Source organism: Acipenser ruthenus, chromosome 2, assembly GCF_902713425.1.
Source record: "Acipenser ruthenus chromosome 2, fAciRut3.2 maternal haplotype, whole genome shotgun sequence".
Lineage (NCBI taxonomy): Eukaryota > Metazoa > Chordata > Actinopteri > Acipenseriformes > Acipenseridae > Acipenser > Acipenser ruthenus.
This window is the reverse complement of record NC_081190.1, coordinates 18191401-18217834: the sequence shown is the minus strand read 5'-3', so window position 1 is coordinate 18217834 and position 26434 is coordinate 18191401. Positions and strand designations below refer to the sequence as shown.

The window sequence follows — 26434 nt, the reverse complement described above, 5'->3', positions numbered from 1 at the left end:
AGTCTATTTATGGAGCTATAGCTCCTTTTTTAAAATATGATTTGTCTTTCCTTTTCTGCCTCTTCCAAATCACTTGAATTGATTGAGATGTGGTCTTTTCTCAAGCTTCAGCTTATTCCTTTATGAGATGTATTTACAGTTTAAATTGGTTAGCTTAAAGAGAAACCAACCTGCGGGCAGCATTTGTTTTATAATTGACCCAATGGAAGAAGATGACAGTTTATGCCAATGTACAGTAGTGCTTTTGTGATAAAAGCATTTAATCAAGGTCTCAATCCTACAGTATCTGCTAGATTTAAACTGTGGTATGCAGTGCCCAGGTATTATTATTTTTTGTTGTAAGACTTTAGATGACTGTAATGGACAAATAATGCTATTTTCTTTGTAATAAGCTGATACTTATTATTAGTGTCTGGTTAATAAAAGTAATAGTGATGGATTGCTACATGACATCCAACTACAGTTCATCCCTTCTGATCCTGTTGAAGCCATGGAATCAATGGTGTGATCAATATCAGCGATCGATTGCTACCCATTCGATGCGGCTCCATTGAAGGATGTGCAGAGAGCTCTCTGGTTCATCGATGGTCTTGAACGCACCCCAGCAGTTCTTGTCTACCTCTGTCCACCTTTGGTGTTCTTTATGGGGATTTATGGCTTTAAAAAGATCGAAAGTTGTTTTTTTTTGTAAAACATTAGATTGCATCAACTTTCTTATTACACGTTCTCACATCACTACCAGCACTATGACTTTGTACAGACGTGGATAATTAATGTCAGTGTAACTTTAAGGATTTACCTAAGTATATTTTATACTAAAGCAATGGTTCACAGGCACAAATATATGCACTTAGACCCCTAAGTACGTTTTGAGGTTGTAAACTTATGTTCTCAATTGACTCATAAATAAAGGTTTTGGTTGATGTATTGATTGTTTGATGTTTTTGTCACATTTTACAGAATGCTAATGGTGCATTAGGTTTAACCCTACATTGTTCAATATGACAAGATTAATGAGAATCAAAAGTGTAAGTCTGCCCTGCTTTTGTATTTCAACTCAAATTGAAATTTCTGTTTTGCTCGATTAAGTTCTTTTTACGTAAATATGCAAATATGTAAAGAGCATTTTTAGTTCCAGAGTTGTATTATCAGAGATTTACTCCATCAAAGGTAGCAAGCTTGAAGCTTTGAAGTTCAGTTTTTATTTTTATTTATTTAAATCATTTCTGATAATAATTAAAAAGTGTAGCACTTGAAAAAAAGGCAAGAATAACTTTGGCAATAAATATGTTATTTTATATAAATATATGATAATGGATGTTTTCTGTAAACTTTCTGGTTTACTTTGTTATAAATCCAATGGGTCAGTTAATAGAGAATGTTCTAGAAGTTCAAAACATACTGCCATGGACACTAAATTGTTTTTTTTCCCCTCTTGAAACGGATCATTGGTCAAATAATGATGTCAATGCGTGGTCAGAATACTTTGTTGCTTTTTTCATTGAAAACGTAGATTGTATGCCATACAAAACGTTTTACATTTAATCAACATAGATTGATTCATTTCACAGAGATTGCCCAAATGTGAAATGATTACAAAGAGGTACATTTTAATGTAAAAGAGTTAACAGTGAATCTGCATGCTATTCTCAGGAGGCTGGTTAGGATTTCAAAGCAAGGCTTTTCCCTAGATATCGAGCTTTCTTCTGATGTATAATCTCCAGAGATCTGCACTGGAATCAACAAAGCCAGGAAACCAGTTCACTTACGACTGCACGTTAGGTACCCGTTTAACTGGAATTAGAACTAAAGGGTTATTTGTCTGAGAAATGAAAACTCCAGAGGAAGCTGAGCATAGGACTGTGAGGAGTGCTTTATCAATACTGCTCCTCTTTAGCCCTACAGTGGATCACTTAGCTTGGTAATGGAGCCAGTAGAGCTTGTTCAAATAAAGTAGAAACTGTATTACAAAATCCTCTCTCTACTGCAAGTCTTCTTCCCTTTAGAGAAAAAAAAACAACAAAATAAGTTCTCAGTCATTATAATGCTTCATTTGTTTGGGGGGATGGGGTTGTCATTTCCACCTAATAAGTCATTTATTTCGAAAATCAGTTTTCAATGATGATCTAAAATGTGGGAATTCTAGTCGTAACAAGCTACTTGGCATTCTGATGGATTCTTCTTGTTGTTTAGATTTGCTTTGTGTAGTTTTCTGTTTCAGTCATCTCATCTGTGTGGTGTTTTAAAACTCAGAGGTTGAAAGCACCCCTGTGGCTTCACTAGAGGTAGCTCTCAGACAGCAAGAGGAATACTTTAGTTATGATAACTCTGATTGTTCCTCCCTTGAAAGATAAGACTGAATACAAAATGATTTAAAGATGTCAAGTAAAGTTCAGGACGATTCTGAAGTAGACAAGAGTAATCTGTTCAGCCTTTAACCTGGAGGCTGAACAGACAATGTTTTATGTATTTATGCATTTATGTATTTTTTGTGATACTTGTTTTATGTTTGGCCAAAGTTTATATTTGCTTTTTGGAATCAGATACATGTTTTATCATTTTTTTAAATGAATCACCCTGAGACTTTAAGCCTGTAGCTGAGCAGTGGGATGTACAGTATAGCTACACTGTATGCTGGCTTGCTACCCAGCACTAGAAAATAACCCAGTTTATAGAAGCTAAAGGGACTGGACAGATTATGAATTCAATTCTATAAGTGATTCTAAGACTACAATATTAGAAGGCAATAAATCAAGCTGAGTAAATTGGGGTCCCCGACGATATTTGTTTCCCCAATTCAAAACAGATTTTCTTAATGTGTTCAGTGCTACTTTTGAACTGAATAATTAATAGACTTTGTGCTCGTGTCCTTGACTGGTGTCTGCAACGAGGCAGTGTGATTACTGCACTGTGGAGTAACAAACAACAGAAAATAAAGGATATTGTGAGTCAATTAGCTGCTGTTATTATTAGCTGTTCCTTCATAAAAGTGCTTCAGGGCATTCATACTTAAAATAAATAAAGTCCTTTGTTTTGTGGCATGCATTGGTGTATTGATTTGAACTGAGCCCTCTACACCAGAATATTATGCAGTTCTCTTAAAATAAATGTTATCATGCTTCATGTTTATATTATGCTTTTAAATTGGAAGAATGTGCTATTTTGTATGCTGAGCTTCAAAGTAAAGTATTTTACCTAAATATGCCAATATGATACTCAATGAAATATATATGAATATAATCCTTGTCCTGTCATGGATTAGTATTCCAGAAGGTGAAAGTCAGCACAAGTTAATTCTCAACTACAAAACCTGAATTAGGATTTCTGGTATATTTATGTTTGACATCCATGCAAGGTTGGCTTATTTGATGAATTTGTAAAATAGAAGCAGACTTCTTTAACAGAGTTATAAACATAGCAATTTAAGCCATTACAGGTGCCCTAAAGCTCATAGTGAAACCAATAATGGCCCAAACTGGTTTTCAGTTGAAGTCTTACAGTATTTCCATCCCTGGTTAAATGTTCCAAACATACGTCAATAGATTTTAAAACACATGGTTGTCCTGCAGAACAATAGTCAATTACCTTTAAACCCCTCCGCCCAAAAAAAAAAAAAAACTACTAATAGCTGTATGCATGCAGAGACAAATTGTAGATGTGGCTCATATTTACAGCCCTTCCTTGAGGCTCTGTGCTGCACTGATAACTCATCCAGCTCTTTGAGCTGACAGGTCTTCATAGGTCATTTTTATGGCCTATAAAACACAATCTGTATGTGTGGTCTTGCAAAAGTCGTTCTCATCAGTACTTTCTGGTGGTTTTAAACAATGGGAGAAGTGTGCAGGCACACCTGGAGATCTAATTAGATGTCACGGTACCGCAGTATATTGCTGTGTGTAGACACCAGTGGAGGTAAACTCACAAGATACTGTATATAAAGTTAATTTTGGTTGGTTGGTGTGCCGTTTCATTCATCACCCAGGTCATTTCATTTTATAGGTCACCAGTCATATATATAGTCACATGAGTCACTTTATTGCACATATTACTTGACAAAAAATAATGTTGCTTTGGCATTTAACTGAAATGCAATAAAAAAAACATAAATTCTGGCTTCTGGTATATTTATGTTTGACTTAAAAAACATGCATTCATTTAGTGTAGACAATAAACATGTAGTGGAACAAGCTGTATAAAACATGTTATTTGTTAACTACCAGCCATCAGAAATAAGTGTTATATATACATATCCAGAACAATAAGAGGTTGGATTTCATAAAGATTAATAATATGTATGTTATATCAATGTACACTGTGCAATTTAAACTGCAAAATCTTACAGTGTTTAATAAAAGACAAGATGTATTTATCAAGAATGTTGAGGTTATTTATAAAGACTTTTTTGTCAATCTGATTGTCTATAAAATGTACTAATTCTTTTTAGACATAAAAGTTCAGTTAAATAGGATGATATGAATCTGTCTGTTTTTTGGGTGTAGGGGATATTCAGATCCAGCACTGGTGAAACGTGAAATGATGCAGTAATCCCCAAATCTGTTTCTGTCCGCCTTTAAATTCAACAATGAATAAATGGAACTCTAAAACAAAAGACAGATAATTGGTTTTCTAAAAAGGAACCTGCTTCTGTATTCCGATCAACAACATAGCAACCACATTTAGAAGATACTGCATCTATAATATGATTACTTGAACTTTATATGTGATTATACAGCTCTGATAATCCATGTACCTGATTCATACCCAATGATGTTAGGTCAATTGTTGGGAGAATTGCAAGTCAGAAACAGTTCTTCCTGACACATTTGCATTAAAGTACTCTATTTATTTCTAATAAAAAATTAAGAAATTACTATCTGCAGCCCATTTTTGTCTTGCGTTTCCATTTTCAATTAAAACAGACTCCCCCTCTTTGCTTAAGTTTGTGATTCCCATTGTTAAACAGCAGTAATTTAGACACGTATAAGTAATAAATAATTAACTGTGCAAGGTCAAGAATGTGCTGATGCTAGTCCCACTGGAACACAGCATTTCAGTACAGAACAAAAACATCCCTTTCAATCAGGCCCTGCACTCCCAGCATCACTACCACTATAGTAAACCACGTAGAAATATTTTCAATTGTGAAACCTGCACAGTTATGCCACAAAATAGTCCTTGTTTGCATATCAGAGTATCGCCACAATACTATCTGATTGTGTAACACAACCAATATAAATCCACTACTACTCTGATTCCAGTGGAAATGAACAGGACTGATGTAAACTCAATCCCAGTGGCAAATGAAAATGTGGCATCATTTTAGGTTTTCATTTCCCCCTTGCAGAGGGGTATTAAAGGGGGTTGTGAGCTGGAAAGCTAAGCTTGTTGTAATACATAGACAGTCTTCCCAATGCAAAATGTTGTTGATTGATTAATGAGTCAGCTTCCTACTGAGTCATTGCAGGTCCCTATTCAGAAAAGTTCAGGTTCAGGCTAATTCATTTAATTTCATGACTAAAGATGATGAAGAAACACTTTTTTTTTTGTTTGAAATAAGAAGAAATTATTAAATAACTTGAACTGCATTAATCTGCAGTAGAGGCTTAAGGTTGTATGTAAAAATACAGAACAAAAAACAGTGTTTATTCCAAAGAACTCAATTGCTTCTTCAATGACTATAGCCTCCTCTTTAAGAGAGGAGACCAAGCTCAACATCTTAGAAATAGGCGTTAACGACACAACTCAGATTGCGTTGGTTAAGAATACAATAGGGTGAAATGGTAACAACAGGAGTTCTGTATCACAAAATGTAAATCTAACACATTCTGAAAGATAATATAGTGTTAGCTTTTCTTATGGTGAAATGGCATGGCTCATCATCCTGTCCCACCCTGTTGTATTGTGATACAGATTGATCTGGCAAGGCCCTAGAGCAAGAAACTATATTTTTCACCCTCTTTTGAAGGGCAGTGTCAGCACAAAAGGGAGAAGATGAACTTCACAAAAATGATTCTGAAGACCTGCTTTCGTGCTTATTTATTAATACAGTAGCTAGTTTTTTGTAATCCCTTTTATATTGTTTTGCAGTATGCTGTATTAAGTGAATGTTCCTGATTATGAACTTCAAATGAGAAAATGGGCAAAAACAGAATGGCCTTGTGTCGTGACGTGTTTTTTACTGGGAATCTGCTGAGTTCATTTCATGAACTGCTGTTCTGTATTAATACTGTAAAAATAATGATGTAAATCAAAACACACGTTCATTTTGAGCTTTGAGGAAATTAAAAGACGAGCAATGTGTAATAGATTTTAACAGCATTTCTTCAGCATTGTGAAAGTGTAAAAAAGGTGTTTATTTTGTGTTTTATTAATTTTTTTAATTTATTAATATATGTATTAATGTTAAATGGCTGGTAACAGTTTCCTCCCCAGATCCTAGTCAGTGAGGACCTAAATCTAAAGTAAAAATAAATTAAAAAATGTACTTCAAGAATATTCATTTTCATTTCCTCTGCTTAGTGCAAGTCAATTTTAGGAGATGTATCCTTTCCCTTCCCTTGTGCTATTGTCAAGATACATGCTTTTAGACATAAGAATCTTCTTTTGTACAATGTATAGGGTAAACAGATGGTCTGTTCCTTTATCTGAATCCATAATTAAATTTAAAAAAAATGAGAAGGAAGCCCTTTAACTATTTGCCCAATTTTATTAGAGTTGCTGTTCCTTTAGTGTGGCACTAGTTCAAAAAGCTGTGCAGTGCACAGGCAGTGTGGCATTCAGTCTTGCTGCTTTCACATTGAGTGAAGTTATTTACTGGACTGGAGTTCCGCCAGTAGCATAATGGATCATGAGCGAGTCACTTTCATTCAGCCTCTTAGCAAAGTCAGTATGTCCGACAGCATGTGATTAATTTTATTTGGGAAGATTAGCCAGTGCTGGGTCAAGGAGTTTTTTAAACGGCTCCTTTATTCAGCAGGTACAATGGAATTCAAAATATAGGATGGGCTGCAATAGTGTAGGTGTTGATTTCAGTGAAATAGGGAAAGGACTTTGTTCCACTGTTTCGCTTACTTCTGTACGTTTTTTAAAGTAACATGTCTGAGCTTCAGCTTTCTAACATGACTGGTTGATAGTTATATAGCAAATACGTTTTTGAAGGAATTATGAGACCTAAATCTGAACTCCCTACTCTCATCTCCCATCACCACACCCAGGGCCAGCATCAGCACCCGGGCAACCCGGGCATGCGTCTGGGGCTCTGATGGCAGAGGTGGGGCCACATACATACAGGAATAAAATTGCAAATATGAGTAAACTCATATTTCATACTTTCCAACAATGAAGACTTTCATTTTATGAAAATCTTTTTGAGAGAAAAATATTTTTGATTTGTGGGTTAATGTTTGGGAGGATCATTGCCCGAGGCTCACAAAAACCTGACGCCGGCCCTGACCACACCTGTAGTGTAATACATTCTCATGCATAATTAGTTAGTAAATTGATATGGTAAATTGAGCTTGTTGCTTAGCAGTCTTCAATTCAGTCACCTGGGGTACAAGTTCTGCTGCAAATTGTACCACTAAATTATTTTTATGGTATTCATTAAAACAGCCTCCTACTCTACCTGTGCTATAACTTACACTCTGAAAATTATAATACTGAATGCCAGCATTAATAACGAGCTCCTATTCAGTTAGGCCAAGTGCAAAATGTTATTACTCACACATATATAATGCATAGAATAAAACATACACTGTAGATATAAAATATAAATAAAATATTTATATAATGGTGAAGACTATTAACACTCTTGACATTGTTTTGCTGTTTTATATTACTGCATACGTTGCTAATAATGAAGGTTCACCAAGTATTGAAAGGCTCCTCCTCACACTAGACTTACGCAGGTGAGACTTCTTATGTAATAAACCCACTTCTATAACCTTGTTAAGGGATGGAAGAGTCGGCAGATTGACTGAAGGCCACTAAATTATGACTGAAGTCTTCAAAAGTTTTTTTAATTTGCAAAGTGTAGCGTTTCAATCTGTTAGTAACAGTCAATTTATTTTAATTTTTTAATTTATTTATTTTTTTAATCCGTTAGTAACACCTTAATTGATTTATTATGGTTGCAAACATCTGTCATTATTTATATCTTATTGGCACTTTGTTTTCTTAGGAATGTGTGCAGTTGATTAGGTTTAATAATGATACATAGCGATGGGACAGGTGCTGTATTAATTGTAATTGAAAAATGACAGCGTTACACTTCCTTCCCTTTCAAAGGTAATATTGATGGAGTATACTGTGTCCCAATCATGGAAATAAACTGAATCATTATACTAAAGCACTTGTGAAACAGGGATTCTGTTTGGCTCAGACAGACACACATATTGAACCTGGTGATTAATGCACTGTGCAGGAATGAAATCAATTCTCCATGAAGATTGCCCTTCAGCACGCACATTCAATATTTACATGTCAATCACACTGAGTAAAAGGGAAATGCCGTGCTTCTTTGCTTGCATTCCTCACTTTAAAAACTAGTGCGGCATATTAATAACAACACTTTAAACTGTAATACAGACCTCCAGAACTGTGACAGGGTGACCTTCTGTTAACCTATTGCTTGATTTTAGACGATATAAGCTTAAAATCATGTTTAAAAATCAATAAACTAAAACATGTCATACCTGTACACCTTTAGACTACTGATTAGTATTTTCATGGTGATTTGGTTGAAGCAGAATTTGGTTGAAGCAGAATTTAAAGTGGATAACTTTAAAGCTGCTTGATGAGATTCTGGGATCAATAAGCTAGTAACAACCAAATGAGCAAGTTGGGCTGAATGGCCTCCTCTCGTTTGTAAACTTTCTTATGTTCTTATGTTCTTAACTGCAATAACTTTACGCAGGCATTGTAGTTGTTTGTGATGCTTAAAGGGCTGCTTTACGTTTTGATTTCTACATGCAATAGTGTCTGTTCTGTACAATACCCTGTCGTTGTTTCTGCTTAGATCATTATTTTTATGGGGATGCTTATTTTTTGGGAAAGCATGTCATTGTTGTTCCAGCGCATAGTGCTTCACCTATGGGTTCAGAGCAGAGCAAAACGCTACCAGCATGCTTCCCCACCTGACTGCGGAAATTCTGCCTCGACGAGGATGAGGCTTTTCAAAAGTAAGCATGGCAAATAATAACAATAGAGAATCTAATAGGACATTCAATTAATCTAAATTAAAATGAATATAGCATATTCTTTCATTTCTGGTCTAACTGCATGACTACCGAGCTAAGCAAATGCAATTGTTTCTATACTGTATAGAAGAGGCCAGTTTGGCACGGCAGCTAAAATGAAGCCCTCCAGGCTGGCGTATGGGCTAACTTAATATTTATTTTTGGAGCAAAGGGAAAATAGCATGTTGCAAAAGAGTCTGATGCGTTGCAAAAGTGTTCTTCATGAGGCTCTAGCACTGGTTAAATGTAGACTTGTTGGTTCTAGGTGAGAGTTCAGAACTCTGCCTGTTTTTGCCATAGTTTTTCACCACATGTTTATTACCAAGCTTTACCATGTCTGTGTCTGACGATGCCAATATGCTTTACTGCACTTCCCTATATTTTTATATTGGTATAGATGGGGGGAAAAAAATACTAGGGAGATAAAGCATGAAGATGATTCACAATAAAGGTATTTCTTCACACGTGGGATGTATTGTGTGTGCAGACAACACATTAATCACCAAGATTATTATTATTATTATTATTATTATTATTATTAGTAGTAGTAGTAGTAGTAGTAGTAGTAGTAGTAGTATTACTACTACCCTTATAAAAGTTTACCATGGTGGTTTTGCACAGTGTTTTTGCAGTTTTACCCCATGCTTTTCCCATGGGTATACTATGAATTAACCATAGTTTACCATGTCTATAGCATTAATATGCTTTTCCGCACCTCACTATTCTTTACAATGCTTACCTATGCTTTGCCATGCTTTCACTATGCTTTATTACACTATGCTTTATTTACTACGGGAAACATTTAGAATATTATTATTATTATTATTATTATTATTATTATTATTATACTGTTAATTTAGTTGTGTAAATCTCACTGGCAGTGAGGGTGTAAAAGGAAAGTGTTTTAAATGGATTAGGTTCTCAGACTATGCTATAAACACTTACTGTTTCCTAAATGGATTGGCATGGGAGCTGTAAAAGAACATGTTGTGTATTGTAAAAGCTATATTTGGATCCATTGACAAGAAACAGAACTGCCAATAAAGATAATGTAGGACAGGTTTCTTACAATGCCCCTTGCATATGGAACCTGAAAGAATTGTGTGAGTTTTGTGTAGCTGAACTGATACATAATGCACACAAACCCAGGTGCGTCTTGCCTTTCTACGTATTTGACATTCTTCCATGTCATCTTTAATACTGTATAAAAGTGTTGTTGCTGCGCAGTTACCTAACCTTTAGACCTGTCTCGGTTTCCTTGATTCATGCTTGATTCCACTGAGAATTAAAGAAGAAGAAAGTAACGGCACGAAGTTATTGATTAGAGCGATCAACTCCCCTACCACCGTCCAAAAGAATGAAGTGTGCCTCTCATGAGCAGGCTTTTCTGCTGACCAGCGTTAAAGGCTCAGCAGTTCATATTTCCTTACAGCTTCAGTCTAGAATGTACCTCTGTTTGATGTAAAGGGATCTAATGACCTTTTAGTTACCTGCAGGTTATAGGTCATTGGATCTGTCTCTTTTTCTAATAGACAGTCCTGATGATAGAGGATGTCATATGACTCTTTGAGGTATTCTTTGGGTACTTTTTTCTGCTTGACACTGCAGTCATTTCAGTTGTGTGTTTTCTGGAAAGAAAAAGATATGAAAAAATAAACTTAACACATGAATAGGAGTTCCAAGTTCCTTGAATTTAGAAATAGGTAAGCATATTCTGTGCATGGTGTTCTGCTGTTTAAAGCTGTCCATGCAGTATTTTCTATACCGTAGCTTCCATTCATTGGTTTCGTAGCTATTGTCAGAACAGGTAACTGAAGATTTGGATTGGTTCTTTTTTTTCTACAGCACCTCCCATGTTGCAGAATGTGGTGCTATTGTGTTTTTACTGTGTAAACAATAATGAATGAAATGGCGTGCTGCTTAGCAGCAATGACCTTTAGCTTTGATGTAATGATTTGATAAACAACACGTCGCATATAGAATATGAATAGGTCTACCAGCGTAGCCTGTGACTTTCTCAGCAATTGAGACAGTTAAATTACTTTTTTAAGTTTATTTTTGTTAATGTTAATAGATGAAAAAAATCAGGCTAACATACACTGATAGGCTTCACAAGCATCCCAAGATAAATACAAACATTTTAGATTAAAAGCAACCATACTTTATTCATAAGAACCCAATACTGGCATAAAACCCAACAGGCATATTACAAATTAAAGGGACATTTTTTACAAAAGGCTGGAATGCAGTTATCACTTTTAAGTTTTGCATCTGCAAAAGAGGCTTTGTCTCTGTACTTCTCCAACCATCTCTTTATTTAATAATTAATGTAAGTTTTTGTTTAAGGGACGTACTGTATACAAAGCTGGCATAATATCACTTGGGTCATATCCACGCATACTGAGTGCTGTATTTTGGTGCGGCACAGAACAGGCCATGGCCAATACAGCGACGCACTTTAAAAGCCCATCATACCGCATGGTTAATTAAATATGAAATTCTAAATTTAAACACAAAAAATACAGCAAACTGAAAATGTCTGACAGGGCAATAAAACATGCCCCCCCCTTCACTTCAACAATAGCCAACAGGCTAGGGAGGACATGATATACAATGCAGCTGCATGGAGCATGCCTTTGATTACATTCTGTTAATTAACTATGTCTATCAGACGTATTGAGTCTTTTTTTTTAATGTTGTATTTCATAGTTAAGTAACCTTGTGCAAATACGTGCTTCAAAACGGATTTGTTATTGCATCTTTGTGTTCCCTATTGTTTGTTCTGTGCCAGCACTCTACATCAGCTAGATAAGATTTGTGTTATTTTTCTAAATAAATAGTAAACTTAACACTAGGAGAACATATTTTACTCCTTTAATATAACATTTCTAACAGAAAATAATCTTGATGGTTAAAGTTTATCTTACTGTTCTTCTGCTGGTTTGAATTGGGGAAAATGCTTGTCTGGCAATACTTCGCTGGTGGCCATTGATCTAGGAGGATTTCTTCTCAACCCGCTGCCAAAGGGAGTGTAATGATCCTGCAGTTTCCGCATTTACAGCATGTGAAAGTGATCCCTAGCTTAAAATGGGGGGGGGGGGGGGGGGGGGAGTGTGATGCCACACTAGCTGTGCACTTAGATGAGGCAGGAGACTGCAAAGAGAATTCAGATAAATCATGAAGTCGATTAAGGAAATGGACTAAGGGCAGTGCCTTCCTTTCTCCAGTGCAAGGCCGGTTGACACATCAAGATGTATTCATGTATAAAGCCCTCCTGTGCATATTAAATCTTTGCTCGTAATCCGTCACTCATTAGTCACTTACTCACAAAGACACAAAAGGAGAGGATAGTGGGTGAAAGGGAGAGACAATGTTCCTGTTCATAGGTCTTGCTGCTGAAGGTTTCATTTCACCTTGGAGACTTGTTTACACAGTGAAGTTATGGATTACCATTTAAAGAGCATTAAAAGGCTCCTAGTAATGGAAATTCATACTGCTACTAGCAATTTGCCTTTTTATTTATGGTAGTACAGTTACCTTTTACTCGCTGTTTCAGCTTATCTTGAAAGAACATCGTTTTTTTCAAAGGAATGTTTTCAAAGGGAGCTTTCCTTACAGCTACATTTAACATCACCTTCAAGTAAGCCTGTCACATGGTTTGGTTTTACAAACAAACAAAACAAAAGACTATACATTATAAAACCTCTAGTCTATGGTATGTTATTAGGGATAGATGAAACTAAACAAAATATTTCATCATTTGATAACACTGGCAAGATAGCAGCCCCAGAATTCATAACACCTCTGGTATCTTCTGTTACTATGTATAGCTGCTTACCAATAGAATAATGAAACACTTCTGAGCTCTCATGGTGGAATTTGAGTCATAATTGTGTGCACTTGTGGTTAATTGCTTGATTGTGCTTACCAGACCTTAACGGTAATTAGCATTCTGTAACAAGCTTACTAAATAAAAATCTCCTCTTATGCTGCAAATTTATTTACATGGAAAAGAGAGGAAGCGATAAGAGTTAATTGAATCAGAAAAAAGTACCATTAATAAATCATCTTCTTTAGTATTATGAAGATCAAGAAAAATAAACAAAGAAGTTGTCTCTAGAGTTTATAAGAAGGTCAGGGTGCCTTTTCTTTTCAGAACTAACACTGTGCTTAGTTTAAATATTGCAGGATTAAGTCCTTAGTCTAATGAAGTGAACTTCACCTTCACGGTTGATGTAATCCTTTTTAGTCGAATAACAGCATTGTTAGCATCTGACAGCGTTCCCTGTTTCACTGATAAATTAGGTTGGATGTCTGGTGTACCTAATTGTAATTTTTTTAAAATGTTTTTATTGTACAGTTAATTTATAATTTATGAGGTTCTTGCGCTGGTCTTTAGAGCTTTGTTTAAAGCCTACATTGCTTTGCAATGCCCATAGAATAAACTTAATAATATCCACAACATGATTCTTTTAGTATGTGTATATCTTGGACTTTTATTCCTCTTATTTCTGAAATGTTTTGCTTGCTTCAGTCTAAAGTAAAAATGCAGAGTAATAGATGCATATATTTCCTACTGAGTGTTTCATATTCGGATGAAATGACTCCACTGAACTGAAGGATCTGTGGATCATAAGAACATAATAACATCCAAACCTCTATCTAATTGATTCAGTTATTTATTAGAAAATAATTGTGTCTACTTTTATCTGACATGATAAGGGTATTGTTGAAATACATGAGAGAGTTCCTACAAGTACCTTGGATGTAACCAGTTGTGGTATTAATATTTCATATATGGGAGAGTAAAGTCCTCTTTACTCTATTGATATGATTTATTTCATAATTCTTTCAAAGCATGTCTGATGCCTGGGAAGAAACTCTAAGAGCTAAAAGCAAAAGATAAATAAATAAAAGTAACAGCTGTCAGGATTTGCAAGGCTCTGTGTACATGCTGGCATTGTGACTGAAGATTGATGACAGACAGCGTGGGAGTAATTAACAGCTCTGTATGACTTCCCTAATTAACAGACTATTTTTAATTCTTAGATTAAAGTAACCTAAAGTAACCATTGTCTGTTAGTAGGATAAAACGCTACAGTTGCAGCCTACAGTAATATAGTTCTTACTTAGGAGTGACAAATGGCAACCTTGGTAATTGATGGTTTCTTGTTGAATGGGTGAAGGCTAGTGTTAACCAGTGCCACAGACAGTGTCTTATGAGTGTCTTCAGTATTCTTGTAATAGGCTGCAGCTGAGTTGGGTAATCGTCCACAGCAAGGTTTTTAAGGGTTTCACAGGGAGTGATAACAAGCCACCACCTGCCTTGGTTTATTGGCTCCCTCAAGTCAAACACAGTTATTCCGTGCTGCGTATGTTTTAAAAGGTCTTCTAAAAACTAAAAGATAAGAAAGGAATAGTCGTTTTAGCATGTTAAAGGACGCTTGTACATTGTTTCCATTCTAGAATACTGTATATGAGTAGATAGAGACGTTCTGTTCTCCAGCATCCAACTTGTCGGCTGAAACAAAACAAGTCTCCATTTATTCCCAACAACTTCTATGACATGATGCTTATGAAAGTTTTGTGAGGTACCGTGGTAAAATGCATGGTACACTATAGTAAAAGATAGTGAAAGTATGGTAAAACATAGGTGAGCATGGTAAAAAGTATAATACATGTACACATAATAGGGTAAAACTCTTCTGTGGACAACAGTAGTGATAGGCCTTATGAAAATGTTATGGTCAAATGCCCTCCTCATGTCCACAGATTACAGTAACTGTCCTGGTTACTTCTATGCAGCCCGATGGGTGACACTGTACCAGCCACAAAGCTACAATTGGAACAGACTGTAATAACATGGATTTTTGGTTTAGAAGCAAAACCATTCTGACTTTACACCAATGCCATTCCATTTGAGTGAAACACATTTATACTGTATAAGGTCCTTCAAATGAGAGTGCTGTAACACTAGTGGGGGAAATAATGTTCTTGTTTCAAGGTCGCACCACACCTTCCAGCTTCAGGAAAACCTTGGGCTCGATGGATTTGCTGGGTGGTTGCCTATTAAAATGTAATCTGTAAATGAACAGGTTGAAATTAGTATTCGTTAGGGCTGTCTGAAAGCCGCTGCTGGGTGTTCTAGATAGCTTAATCACAGGGATTTCAAATGACTTCAAAACATTGCTTAAAGCCTGATTAGCTATGCAAGCAAGGCAGATCATTTAGCAGCTGTACTTAGCAGGAATTTATGCTACTGGTAGATGTTGCCACAAGGCTGCTTCTTGCTGCAGTGAGAAGGTTCGTTATTTGATAATCAAACTGCCCATTTCCTTTCAGCTGTCAGAGCTTGTTGTATTACTGTATTACATGTGATCACATGTTACAGCCCATCATGGAAGTTATAGTTCTGTATCAATTGAGTGGTGTTACAAGCAGGTTTCCACTTTCAGATTGTCTTATTTCTGTTATGTCAAACTGTTTTACCAAATCCCAATTGGCTCAACTGGGCTCACTATAAAACAAGCATGCTCACTATCGAAACAGCCCTTCCCGTTGGTAACAATGCTCATTTGCAGGTAAATTTATAGATTTCCATGTGAGATTTTTAGCAATGCTAATATAACATACCCATATAGTAAAACAATGTGTCATTATTTAATATCAGAAGTTGATATTTCCACATACTGAGAAAGCAAAAATATTTTGCTCACTCATCAGCGCCCCCTGCTGATAGAAGCTGATTTGGATGAGCAGCAGGCCCTCATGCAGATTTACCATATAACGATTCCTGATTGTTATGTGCTGTCAGCTTTGTATTTTGCAGTATAGGATCTGTGATGGTATCTCATGCAGAAATTCACACACCTAGGGTCACTCCTAGAAACATCACATAAGTTCATAGAAGTTCATTATGTAGTTTAAACACACTTTGGTGTGGTATTGATTTTGTAGTTTATAGTCATTTTTGATCCCATTGTATCACATATCCAACAATTTAGCTCTTAACCCAGATGATAAAGGCAGAGCTTGAGTTTCCCTGTAATCTTGGTTTGGCAATACATGCTTCAAAATCATTAGATTGAGCTGGTTTAAGGTTATGTTTCCAGATATCAACTACCCTTTCCAGCACCTGGGATTATGACCTATGCATGCTGAGTCATTCTCTTATGTTTCAGACTCCTGCCAGGATTCTGACTAGAATGCACCACCTTAATGCAGAAAAGAATGGAAGCACTTCCTGTCACCCGACTGCCTTTCAATGCCCCCTGCTGACAGTACAGCCAGGCTGTGACACACACAGCATCTATGAATACCTGTGTGCATCCAGCTGCTGTAAGGCATTCTGATTATAGTCATTATGCTTTATCCCCCTAAACAAAAATGACTCTGAAAGGTTATGCATACAGTGGATTTACACATTCTGTTTTGTTATGGTTGAAAATAACCTAATTTGGGATTTTTTTTTTTTTTTTTGTTCTAGGTGAATAACTTTAATCAGGTATTGTCCTCTACCAAGCTGGAGGACACAACATTAATCAGCACTTTTGAATCCCCGACTTTACTAGCCTCTATCGCTTTAATAAGCTTAAGTAACGTTTTCCCTGTCTGTGATGTGTACAAATTTAACAAGCAAAGTCAAAACCATTGCTAACATTTGGAATGCCCCAAAAAATGCACAGGCCAGTGACTGAGCTTTCTTCACTATTAAAAGATAGGGCATGGTGTAAGGGAATAGTATTTGCAGAAGAGACAGGAAGGTAATTATGAGCCAAGAGCGCTTGCAAGTGCTACTATTACTTTGTGAAGCTTTTTATTTTCTCCCAGAGAAGTAAGAGCGACGTCATATTCATGTAAGACAGGATCACAATTGCTATGAATCATTTTTCAGTCCAAAGATTTAGTTTTGATTTTTTTTTTTTTGCAATGTTCCACTGAGAAACAAAGACTATGAAGCGCGTTATTTTACTTTTGGGTGTCTTTGTATTTTACTGTGCCGAGCTTCCCTGATGTACAGCTATGGCCAAAAGTGTTGCATCACCCTATACACTTAACTCATTTTGCTTCATAAAGCCGAATGAAACCTGCTGAAACCACACCGCTTTGTAGTTTTCCATGTACTTAACAAAAAACTGACAAATTTGCAATATGATTTTTAAATATATTTATTTTGTCTAAAATTCTAGGTAATGCAAAACGTTTGGCCTTAGCTGTATAATGTATGCTGTATCCTGCAGTGTTTCGTTAGATTATTTGCTACACTGATGCAATGCTTGTTAATCTGTCCTTGGCCAGATTTGGACGTGGATTCCTCTGAATAGGGCTGGTTCAAAATGACGATGTGCCACTACAGCAAAAACATGAGACGTGTACGCTAGTGGAGTAAGCAAGCAACTGTCTGTGCAGCATTGCAGCTTCTTTGCCTTTAGGTTTTGTGTTACTTTTCCACAGCAGATGTAAAGAAAGCCTAATCAATTTTTAGTGTCGAGTTCCGATCAGAACATTTAAAAAAAAAAAAGAAAGAACGCCAGACTCAGCTCTACCGCATTGAAACTAAATACCTTGCTCGAGAATAGAAGCGGCATTCCTGTGTGCAGGAAGTCAGGATAATGCTGACGCATGATATAAAAAAGCCTTTTAATTAATTTCCATTTTATAAGTCAACAGTTTATTACTGAAGCCATTTATGCTTCCTTAGAGTTTTGACAGATACTGTACGTACTGTTAATGTTGTTTTGTGAGGATTTTAATTCACGCAGCATGCACGGTTTTTAATTGACTTTTAAAAGGAGAAAAACCCTGTTAATTCAGCAAGCTCTTTGTTTTATTCTGTAGTTTCTAACATGGTATCTTTCATGAACATACATTGTGAGAGTACATTTAAGACTTGAGTAAACTGTTTAAAATGTTGTTTCTTACTGTTCAAACTGGTGAATATTTAGTCCAATAGTCTGGTACTTCACTACTTTCACTCTCTTGTAGCCTGCACACAGTCAGTATTGTGGGGAAAAAAGTCCTGATTCAATGTTGCGTTTTGACTTGAATACACGCTGGTATCATGTCTCCAAGCAGGATGAGGAATCAGCTGTGACAGAACACACAAGAAACAAGTTTATTAGAAAAAAAGACACTTTTCGCTGGAAGCGGTTAAGCGTTGTTTTCCTTAAATAATTGAAGTCATTCTTTATTGGTTACTGCACTGAAAAGGGTTTGAAAAATACCATTGGGTCTGTTTCCATATAGTTTATAAAGAAGTTAACGCATACAGCACCTAATCCAACCATCAACTGAATCAGAATGGTTGTTTTTCACCATTACCCATCATTCACCTATACTGGTTCAAGATAGTATTATTTACTTACAGAATCAATAGCTGGGTAGGGTTGAAAGAGTAGTTATTGTGAGTGCTGGTGCAGTGATGCTGTAGATATTTCTTTATGACCAGTGTTGTCTGCCTATGGACATATACTGTACACATGCAGATTTTGTGCTACAATGTGTATGACTTTTAGAGTCTCAGTTAGATCAGCATGTCTGCAAAGTGAAATCTCTCATGATAACAGCTGGACCCCCTTGAAGAGACTTGCTCGTCCTAAAGGACCAAATACTGTACCAGCATCGTAAGCTGTGCATTCTTAATGATCCGGTTTACAGGGTCCGCATCACTTTTTCTTTAGGAATCCTGGCGAGGTTGGTGTGAAGGATGGTCTGATAGTGGAGCACATTTGCGTGGGAATTCGATTTACTCTTACTGCATGCTATTTTTTAACAGTCTGCGGAGCGTGGAAGCACTTTCTACGTGTTCCCTTATGTATTGCATGGTACTGTACTAAAATTAGAACATATGTAAGTGCAGAAGAACATTATCCAGCCATTAAGGTAGGTTTTGTGGTGATTGTCTATATGGGCCCTATTCATAAAACTGTTTTAAGGAATGTTTTTTAACCCTTTCATGAATGGCAACCTTATATGGGGATAGATACAAAATCTCCATGGGGACATAGGGAAGACGCAAGTGCATGATAGCCTCATATGAGGATGCAATGTTTTGCCCATATAATATATTTTTTTCAATTAAAAATATATTTATTGTGTCCAAAACTACTTTTTTCAGATATTTAAAAAAATATATATTCCATACATGAAAGGGTTAAAGAGCGTTTGAAAAATAAGATTAACTAATGAAGCCTCTCTAAAAGAGTTGCAAACTTGATTTAATTGATCAAAATGGAAAAATAGTCCTTAAAAAAACAATCCTTGCATTTTTGCGAATAGTTACACTCCAGGGAATTATGCACAAAAAATTATGCAAAATTATGTGCAAATAACAAAATGATCTCATACTGGATATCAAAATACTATCAAGTAAGTAAAAAAAAACAAAAAAAAAAAACGTATCATTAAGTAGAAACCAATGGATTTTTTTAACATTAAAGTCTTTCAAAATTGCAAGATTGAAATAAAGGAACGTCAGCTCTTTCGGTTTGTCTTCCAAAAGAGAACGCCTCCGATCAGACAGGACAAGATTACACAGTGAGTTGCTGCACTCAGCATCAGCTGTATTTGTTACTGCATTTATGTAGGAAGATGGTCAGCTGTCGATGACCAAAACTAGTCGATGTCTTCAAATATTTCTAACGTGGGACCTTTGTCGTGGCATTTTCTGGCAAAATCGATCAATGCTCCCTTGACCCTCATTGTGATCCAACATTTTCCCTGTCCTTCTCTGTTAACGGTGATATGTAATATTACACACCTACGCGTGGTGATACGTTTTATGCGTAACATTATGTTTATAATTGCGTAATTCCACGAGGAGTAAATACTGCCCTTTAATTGTAAACACATTAATACATTATTTCCAGCTGTATAATTAGTGCTTTTTTGTTATCCCATATTAGCTTATTAATTCATGAACATATAAGCATTTATCTTGTATCCTCAATTCAGTAATTGCTGATGAAAATCTATAAATTCAGACGCGATTAAGATTACCTTTCCTTGGTTGAGGATATACTCATGAGACAAAACACACAACACCAGTCGATGAAAGACACAACAGTAGTCTGAAATGTTCACACAAAAAGTTAAACTAAGTGAAATTGCCATGTCACCATTAAATTGAGGTTAGGCTGGAGGAATGAGGGACTGCAGTATATTCATGTTTTAAAACTGGCTGTACACAGCTCATTTACTGCTAGTCCCTGCATCTATATTGTTATTAGTTCTAGATAGCTAATGTTGGGGCAGAAAAGAAACAATTGCTTGGCATAGACGATATTTCAGTAATAATTCATGTTACAGTGGGGGCCTGGAGAGGTCTGTGACCCATGAAATCATTCCAGATTTAAAATGACAATCTAAGGATAAACTCAGTTGTGTCTGCCAGGAAAGACACAGGGTTCAGCGCTGTCTGCGGTTTTGAAAAGGTTGCATCAGAATGCCAATTTCAAAAAGCCTGCATTGGTGTCACACAGTATTCGCAATTACAAATCAGGGAAGAGAAGAGGGGACACTTGGACGTGCCCAAGTGGGGATGGGTGGATTTTATGGAACACCAGAGGTCTGCAACAACTTTCAACCTTTTGTGATTGATTAACATTTATGAGGCTTTAGGTAAATGGAGCAATTAGTATGAGAAATCACGCTTGGCATTCTCTGCCTGTAGTTGTGGGGCTCCAGGCTTGCATTCCAGACTGGTATTGATTTATTGTAATAGCATTTTTGGAGGCTGATTTACGTGCTTCCAATCAGCTCTGCTCCCAAAAGCGCAGAGGAGGAACGTGCCTCTCAATTCAGGTGGCGTACTTGTTTATGACATGCCAGCTCATCTATGCATATTTTGTTCTCTTCAAGTGTCTGTGACGTCTTCTTTCCACCAGTTATTTGAGCGCATAAGACCTCTGATGCTGTCAGTGACGTCTGTTGCAGAGAGAAAAAAAAGCTTATTTAAAATAGTTATGATCTTTAACGCTCCAGACAGGGGAAGCCAGATATTGGTGAGGTAGGATTAGCTGAGATCTAGAGCACACAGATCAAAGTCCTGAATCTGAGGTAGAGAGCCTAGAGTGCTTGAGGAGAGCCAGCATGCATCTATACCTTTCCAGACACTTCAGAAGACTTTCAGGTAAGCCCTCGAGGAGATAGAGCTTTTATGGTGATGAAAGTTTGTATACTGTAAGCTGTTTTTATTTTGTATTTGTTTTGAAGTGTTTTACATTCAAACAATAGTTCCTGTAATATTTTTTGTCCGCTTTGGGGGAAAGGCAGAACACCTATCTAAAACAATAAACACATACTTCTAAAGTAGAAAGTTACATAGAAATAAAACACTTTCTTTTCTAAATTACATATTAATAAAAAAAAAAATGTAATTAGTTTTTTTTTATGGGCATTTTAAAAAATCTATATAAAATGTGATACTTGGACACTTTTTTAAATTTACTGATAATATTAATATCAATGGTTATGAGATTTTCATATTTACTGTTATTAGCTATTCAAAAATACAGCCACAATTATTATAGCTCATAGCATGTAAATCTTATTTTGCAATAATAGAAAGTAGCTTATTTGACAAAAAAAGGTGTTAAATAAATGCTAAATTGTATTCACAAGAACCAGACCTAATCTAAAATGTACCTTTGAATATGTACCCAGAGCAATTGAACAGTGGTTCATACAAGTTTTTTCTTTATTTAATTTCTCTTTGTAAGGAGAAGTATGTACATATTTGACACAATTCACATTTCATTACTACAGTATATCTATGTACATGTAAAACGCTGTTGTAGACAGTAATTACAAATGTTCTTTCAGGTGTTGTAATTCATCTTATTTCAATTCAGGTACATACTTTGGTTTATAAAACAGTAATAGACTAGACTTTGGTGAACATTACCTTATATATTTGTTAACTGTGTTGGAGATTAAATGTCTCTTCTTGTGAATACTGCAGGAGGAATCTGGGTCTTGCAGAGACAATGTTTGCTCTTGTGTTTAGCGGCTAGGATTTACCATCGTTCAAGGTGATCTGTCTTGGATGGCTGTAATGACATTGAGTATTGTATTCGCCACAGATACCCAATACAGCTTTCATGTGATAAAAGTAGATTTTTTTGGGGCAGGTGATAGGAGGTCCTGACCTTTCTCTGTTCTGAAGTATTAAATTGGCATTGTAATATATTCAGTGATTTGTGGTAACCCGTAGATGGATTGGAAACAGTGATATTGTGTGCGTGTGTCTCTATTCCAATGCATAGTTTATTGAATGTGGTTGAACAAAACCAGAATTTATGGAAAATTCTAGTTCAGCAGAATAAAGAATGCAGGTTATTGGGACTAAATTAAGAGCCCTGCTGTATAATGAAAAAAACATTGTTAGTTGCACAGTGAGTTTTGTTACCTTTTTATTGAGCAAGGTGTCTTTTTAGTTCTTCTTTACCTGCATAGTCCACTGGATGTGTCGACTTTTATACAGTATCAACCCTGGTGATTTAATAGAGCACTTTACAATAAGTCTGTCTCCCAGCAAAGACAGCTTTGCAATCTTTTGAAGCACAGTAGAGTTAAAGAACAATATCATCCTGTAGGTCCCCTTTTTTATTACCTTGAAAATGATAGAAACATGCAATTAATGCAATGTGTCAGCTTTAATCCTCAGAAATAGGGATCATACAGCCAGCTTTGAAAAGAACATCTGTTTATAGCACCCATTTTAATTGGAAGGGAAGCTTTACCATAACAAATCACTCCGTTGACAGGTCTTACAAGCGATCACAGTGTGTTGATTTTCCTAACACAGTGCAGTGTATAAACAGGGCACACACATTCAGTGTTGTCATGCATGACCTGGACTTTCTGTGAGAATGGGATATATAGAGAGAGCATACGCCACGGCCCAATTCAAGATATCAGATTTATTTTACGAGTTAGCCGTGGCCTCTTCGTCTTCACGAGTGGCGGTTGAGGACGCAACATGTCCTGTTTGAAGTGATGGATTTGCTCACCCAGGTCCCAGTTATGTATGAAGACATTGATTTCTTGGTCTAGTTGCTCTGCCTCACTGTGATTGCTACGTGTGCTGTCTGCTTTCAGGGCTGTACTGTTTGCCGGTTCCTGTGCCTCGTTCATTGGATTCATGGCATAAATTGTACTCGGTTACTTCCCTGTTTTCATTTTGATGGTTTCTGTTTGGCCGCTATGTAAGGGTCTCGATCAGACTTAAAATGTTTGAAGTGAGTGACTTTTTTGAAAAAAAAACAAAAAAAAAACACAGCACTTCTTAAATTGAAATACTGTACAGTAAAATTAGATCCGGCTAAGAAGAAAAAAGCTGTTATGACAGGCATGACATGACGGGCCCAATACTTGCTATTCTTTTCTGTGACAGGCACAGCATATGTTATTGTTTGTTATGATGCCTCATAAACACAGATAACATGGTTTATCTATGAAACGCATTGTATAAAATATATCTTTATATATATATATAAATACATACTGTATATCCTTGATTTATGCTTGACCCAGTTCAGTATTAAAATATCATGGATATTTAAATAATTGTAATATTGTACATACTGTACCACCAGAAATCTACTAATCTAATGCATTTTGCTTCAATAAAAAAAAGTAAAAGGTAATTTGTTTTATTGAGATTCAGAACTATGTAAAATATGCAGAGCTCTTTATAGATGTGCTGACGTATGCCATATTTATGAACGATAAAAAATGGATCAATATCTTAAGTGTCGCAAGCACTGTACTTTCAAGCCAGGTTAAAAAAAAAAAAAAAAAAAAAAAAAACATGTTAAGTTCAGCAGTCATTAAACAGAAAGTTCAATTTTTCTATTTAAACCATTTACTATAATGTTGTTAAGTATTAGCTATTTACTACCTATTTACTTTCATATTAACATATCTGTTTTTTTTTTTGTTTTAGCAACCACAACTGTTCCTACGATAGGAACTGGTCATGTGATCAAGTGTAGCGACAGTGAGAAGAACTACTGTGTGAACGGAGGAGAATGCTTCATCCTCAACACAATCCCAAGCAAAACTAAATACCTGTGCAGGTAAGGGGCAGCAGAGGTAAAGCTGAAAAATCACCAGATAAAACTAAGAAGGAACGTGTGCCTTTATAATGTACCTGTACATCTTTAGAGTAGATTCTCATTTTTTTTAAAGGTAATTGTGTTGATAAACATTATTAAACATGGCAACATATTTGCCCAAGATTCAAACAGCAGCTATCCAATCCAATTACCTTGGGAACTGAAAATTAATGAGTATTTACTTGGCCGTATTGCCTGAGTACTAAAAGGAGATTAAAAAGGGAACAGGTGGAGGCTCCTGTCTGCTGGGAGCCCTTAACCATACCGTACATTATAAATATAGGCGATCTTTACTTTTAAAAAGACAGTGGGTGATTTTAAAGCACATTTACTAATTACAAATATTGATTCCTGATCATAAAACACAGGTTTCAGAATATTCTTTATAATCAGCAATGAAAATGCATTGGAATTCAGCCACTCCCTCCATTCAAATTTTAAAATATTTTATATTCCTCTAGTGTCATGTTAGTCCAGTGTCCCTAGTGATCAGACATCCTCCACAAAACTCAGCATATATTAATTAGGACTTCATTCAGCCATAAGCTTACTTACGCAGTGCCAGACAGCATGTAAGGTAATGGACAGAAGAAGGATTACAGAGGGCACAGCTGATGTGTATTGACGGTTTTGAAAACGTGGATACCCACACTGTCACTGCTTTCACAATGAATAACCATCAAGGATTTACATTGACCAGACGCAGCTCATAGGGTACTAACCTACTGGATTCCATAGTGGTTCTATGTGTACTGGAACAAAAGCTAGCCCTATGTCTGCAGTCGTGCGCCCCTCCTCTCCTTTACCCATACAGGCTTGACATTATGAAAGAAAACTGCAGATAGTGAATTCCTTAATAGCACTTGAGAGGATAATTGACAGCGCTACAGAGACATTTGGCTCACATCCATAAGATGCATAAGAGAAAGTTTTAGAGTCTATCTACAGCGAGATGAAGTGTTGGCTTAAATTCTTCAATGACTAAGCAGGAAAAAAAATGCTGCTGTCCCTAAGGGCTTTTGTTTCCTTTTAGTAAGTGCTGCATGGCAGCCATTAAAAAAAAAAAAAAAAACGTTGTTGTTTTCAGTTATTGCAGTTTAATAGAAGTAACAACATTTGTTGAACATAACCTGTAGCCAGGTATATATCACTCCATACCGACATCAACTGGCAACATTAAACACCCCCACACAACTACATTTCCATGAATGAATCTATCAATAATTCATACTGGGTGTTTTCTGTTCAGTAGCTGTAAACTGCTGGCATTCTGGGGAATAACCTGTTTTTGTTTATGCAAGTTGGGAGATGAAAAAATAACCGTATTCATAAACCATAAAGCTGTTTTTTCTCATGTCCGGTAAACGCTTACCCTGTAAGAGTGTCTCTGACTCACTGCCAGGCAGATGTGCCAAACACTCAGCTTGTCTCCTCAGCTGTAGGTTGACATGTGAACTATCACCCGTGAAAACACGCATCGATGACGTATGTTATAGTTCTACTATGTCATCGTAATACAAGGACAAGTATAGGAACAAATTAACCACTTTGGGAAAACACAAGTGAAAATGCGACAGCAAGTTTTAAATAACAGGAAGATGAGGAATAGTAACGGAAAAAAGAGAGATCAATGTAAAATATTGACATTAGTGTGACACGCTACAGTGACATTTTCTGTAGCGCAGCTGCAGAGCCTCAAGAATTCTGGGAGCTGTCAGGTGTGAGCGATCTACCCATTGTCCCATAATTGTACTAAATGCCTGTTTCTCTTGTTTAATAGAAATTGCAGAGCTGTAATTAATGTAAAGACCAAGTCAATTGTAGGAAAGCGGAACACAGATTACCCAGATGATAATTGGGATGATTGAAAAGCAATCAAATCTACTAACTGGGCCAAGGGAAAGGGAAGTCAGCCAGAGCGATTTCTTTTACAGTGAATATCTAATGCCCAACCCTGAAGAGTGCGAGCTCACCATCAGTATTGCATTTGCAGACTCCAGCAAATGTGTAAAACAGTGTAGAAACAGAAAGGTGTTTCATACACTGTAGGTCCCAAACCAATATGAAAGTACATCCCTC

The 26434-nt window shown here is 36.3% G+C and overlaps 1 protein-coding gene across 7 annotated transcripts in view; it reads left to right on the top strand.

The window, feature by feature from the left end:
• Nucleotides 1-26434, top strand: part of LOC117963644 (pro-neuregulin-1, membrane-bound isoform-like) — a 169131-nt gene that overhangs the window by 127937 nt on the left and 14760 nt on the right. For 6 of the 7 annotated variants that reach the window (XM_058990494.1, XM_058990491.1, XM_058990497.1 and 3 more), the window contains one exon: nucleotides 24184-24316. In XM_058990494.1, the coding sequence (XP_058846477.1) occupies nucleotides 24184-24316 (133 nt within the window). Of the gene's footprint in view, nucleotides 1-21194; nucleotides 21367-24183; nucleotides 24317-26434 lie in introns of those variants that run through there. The other variant, XM_034904500.2, reaches the window with a different exon arrangement.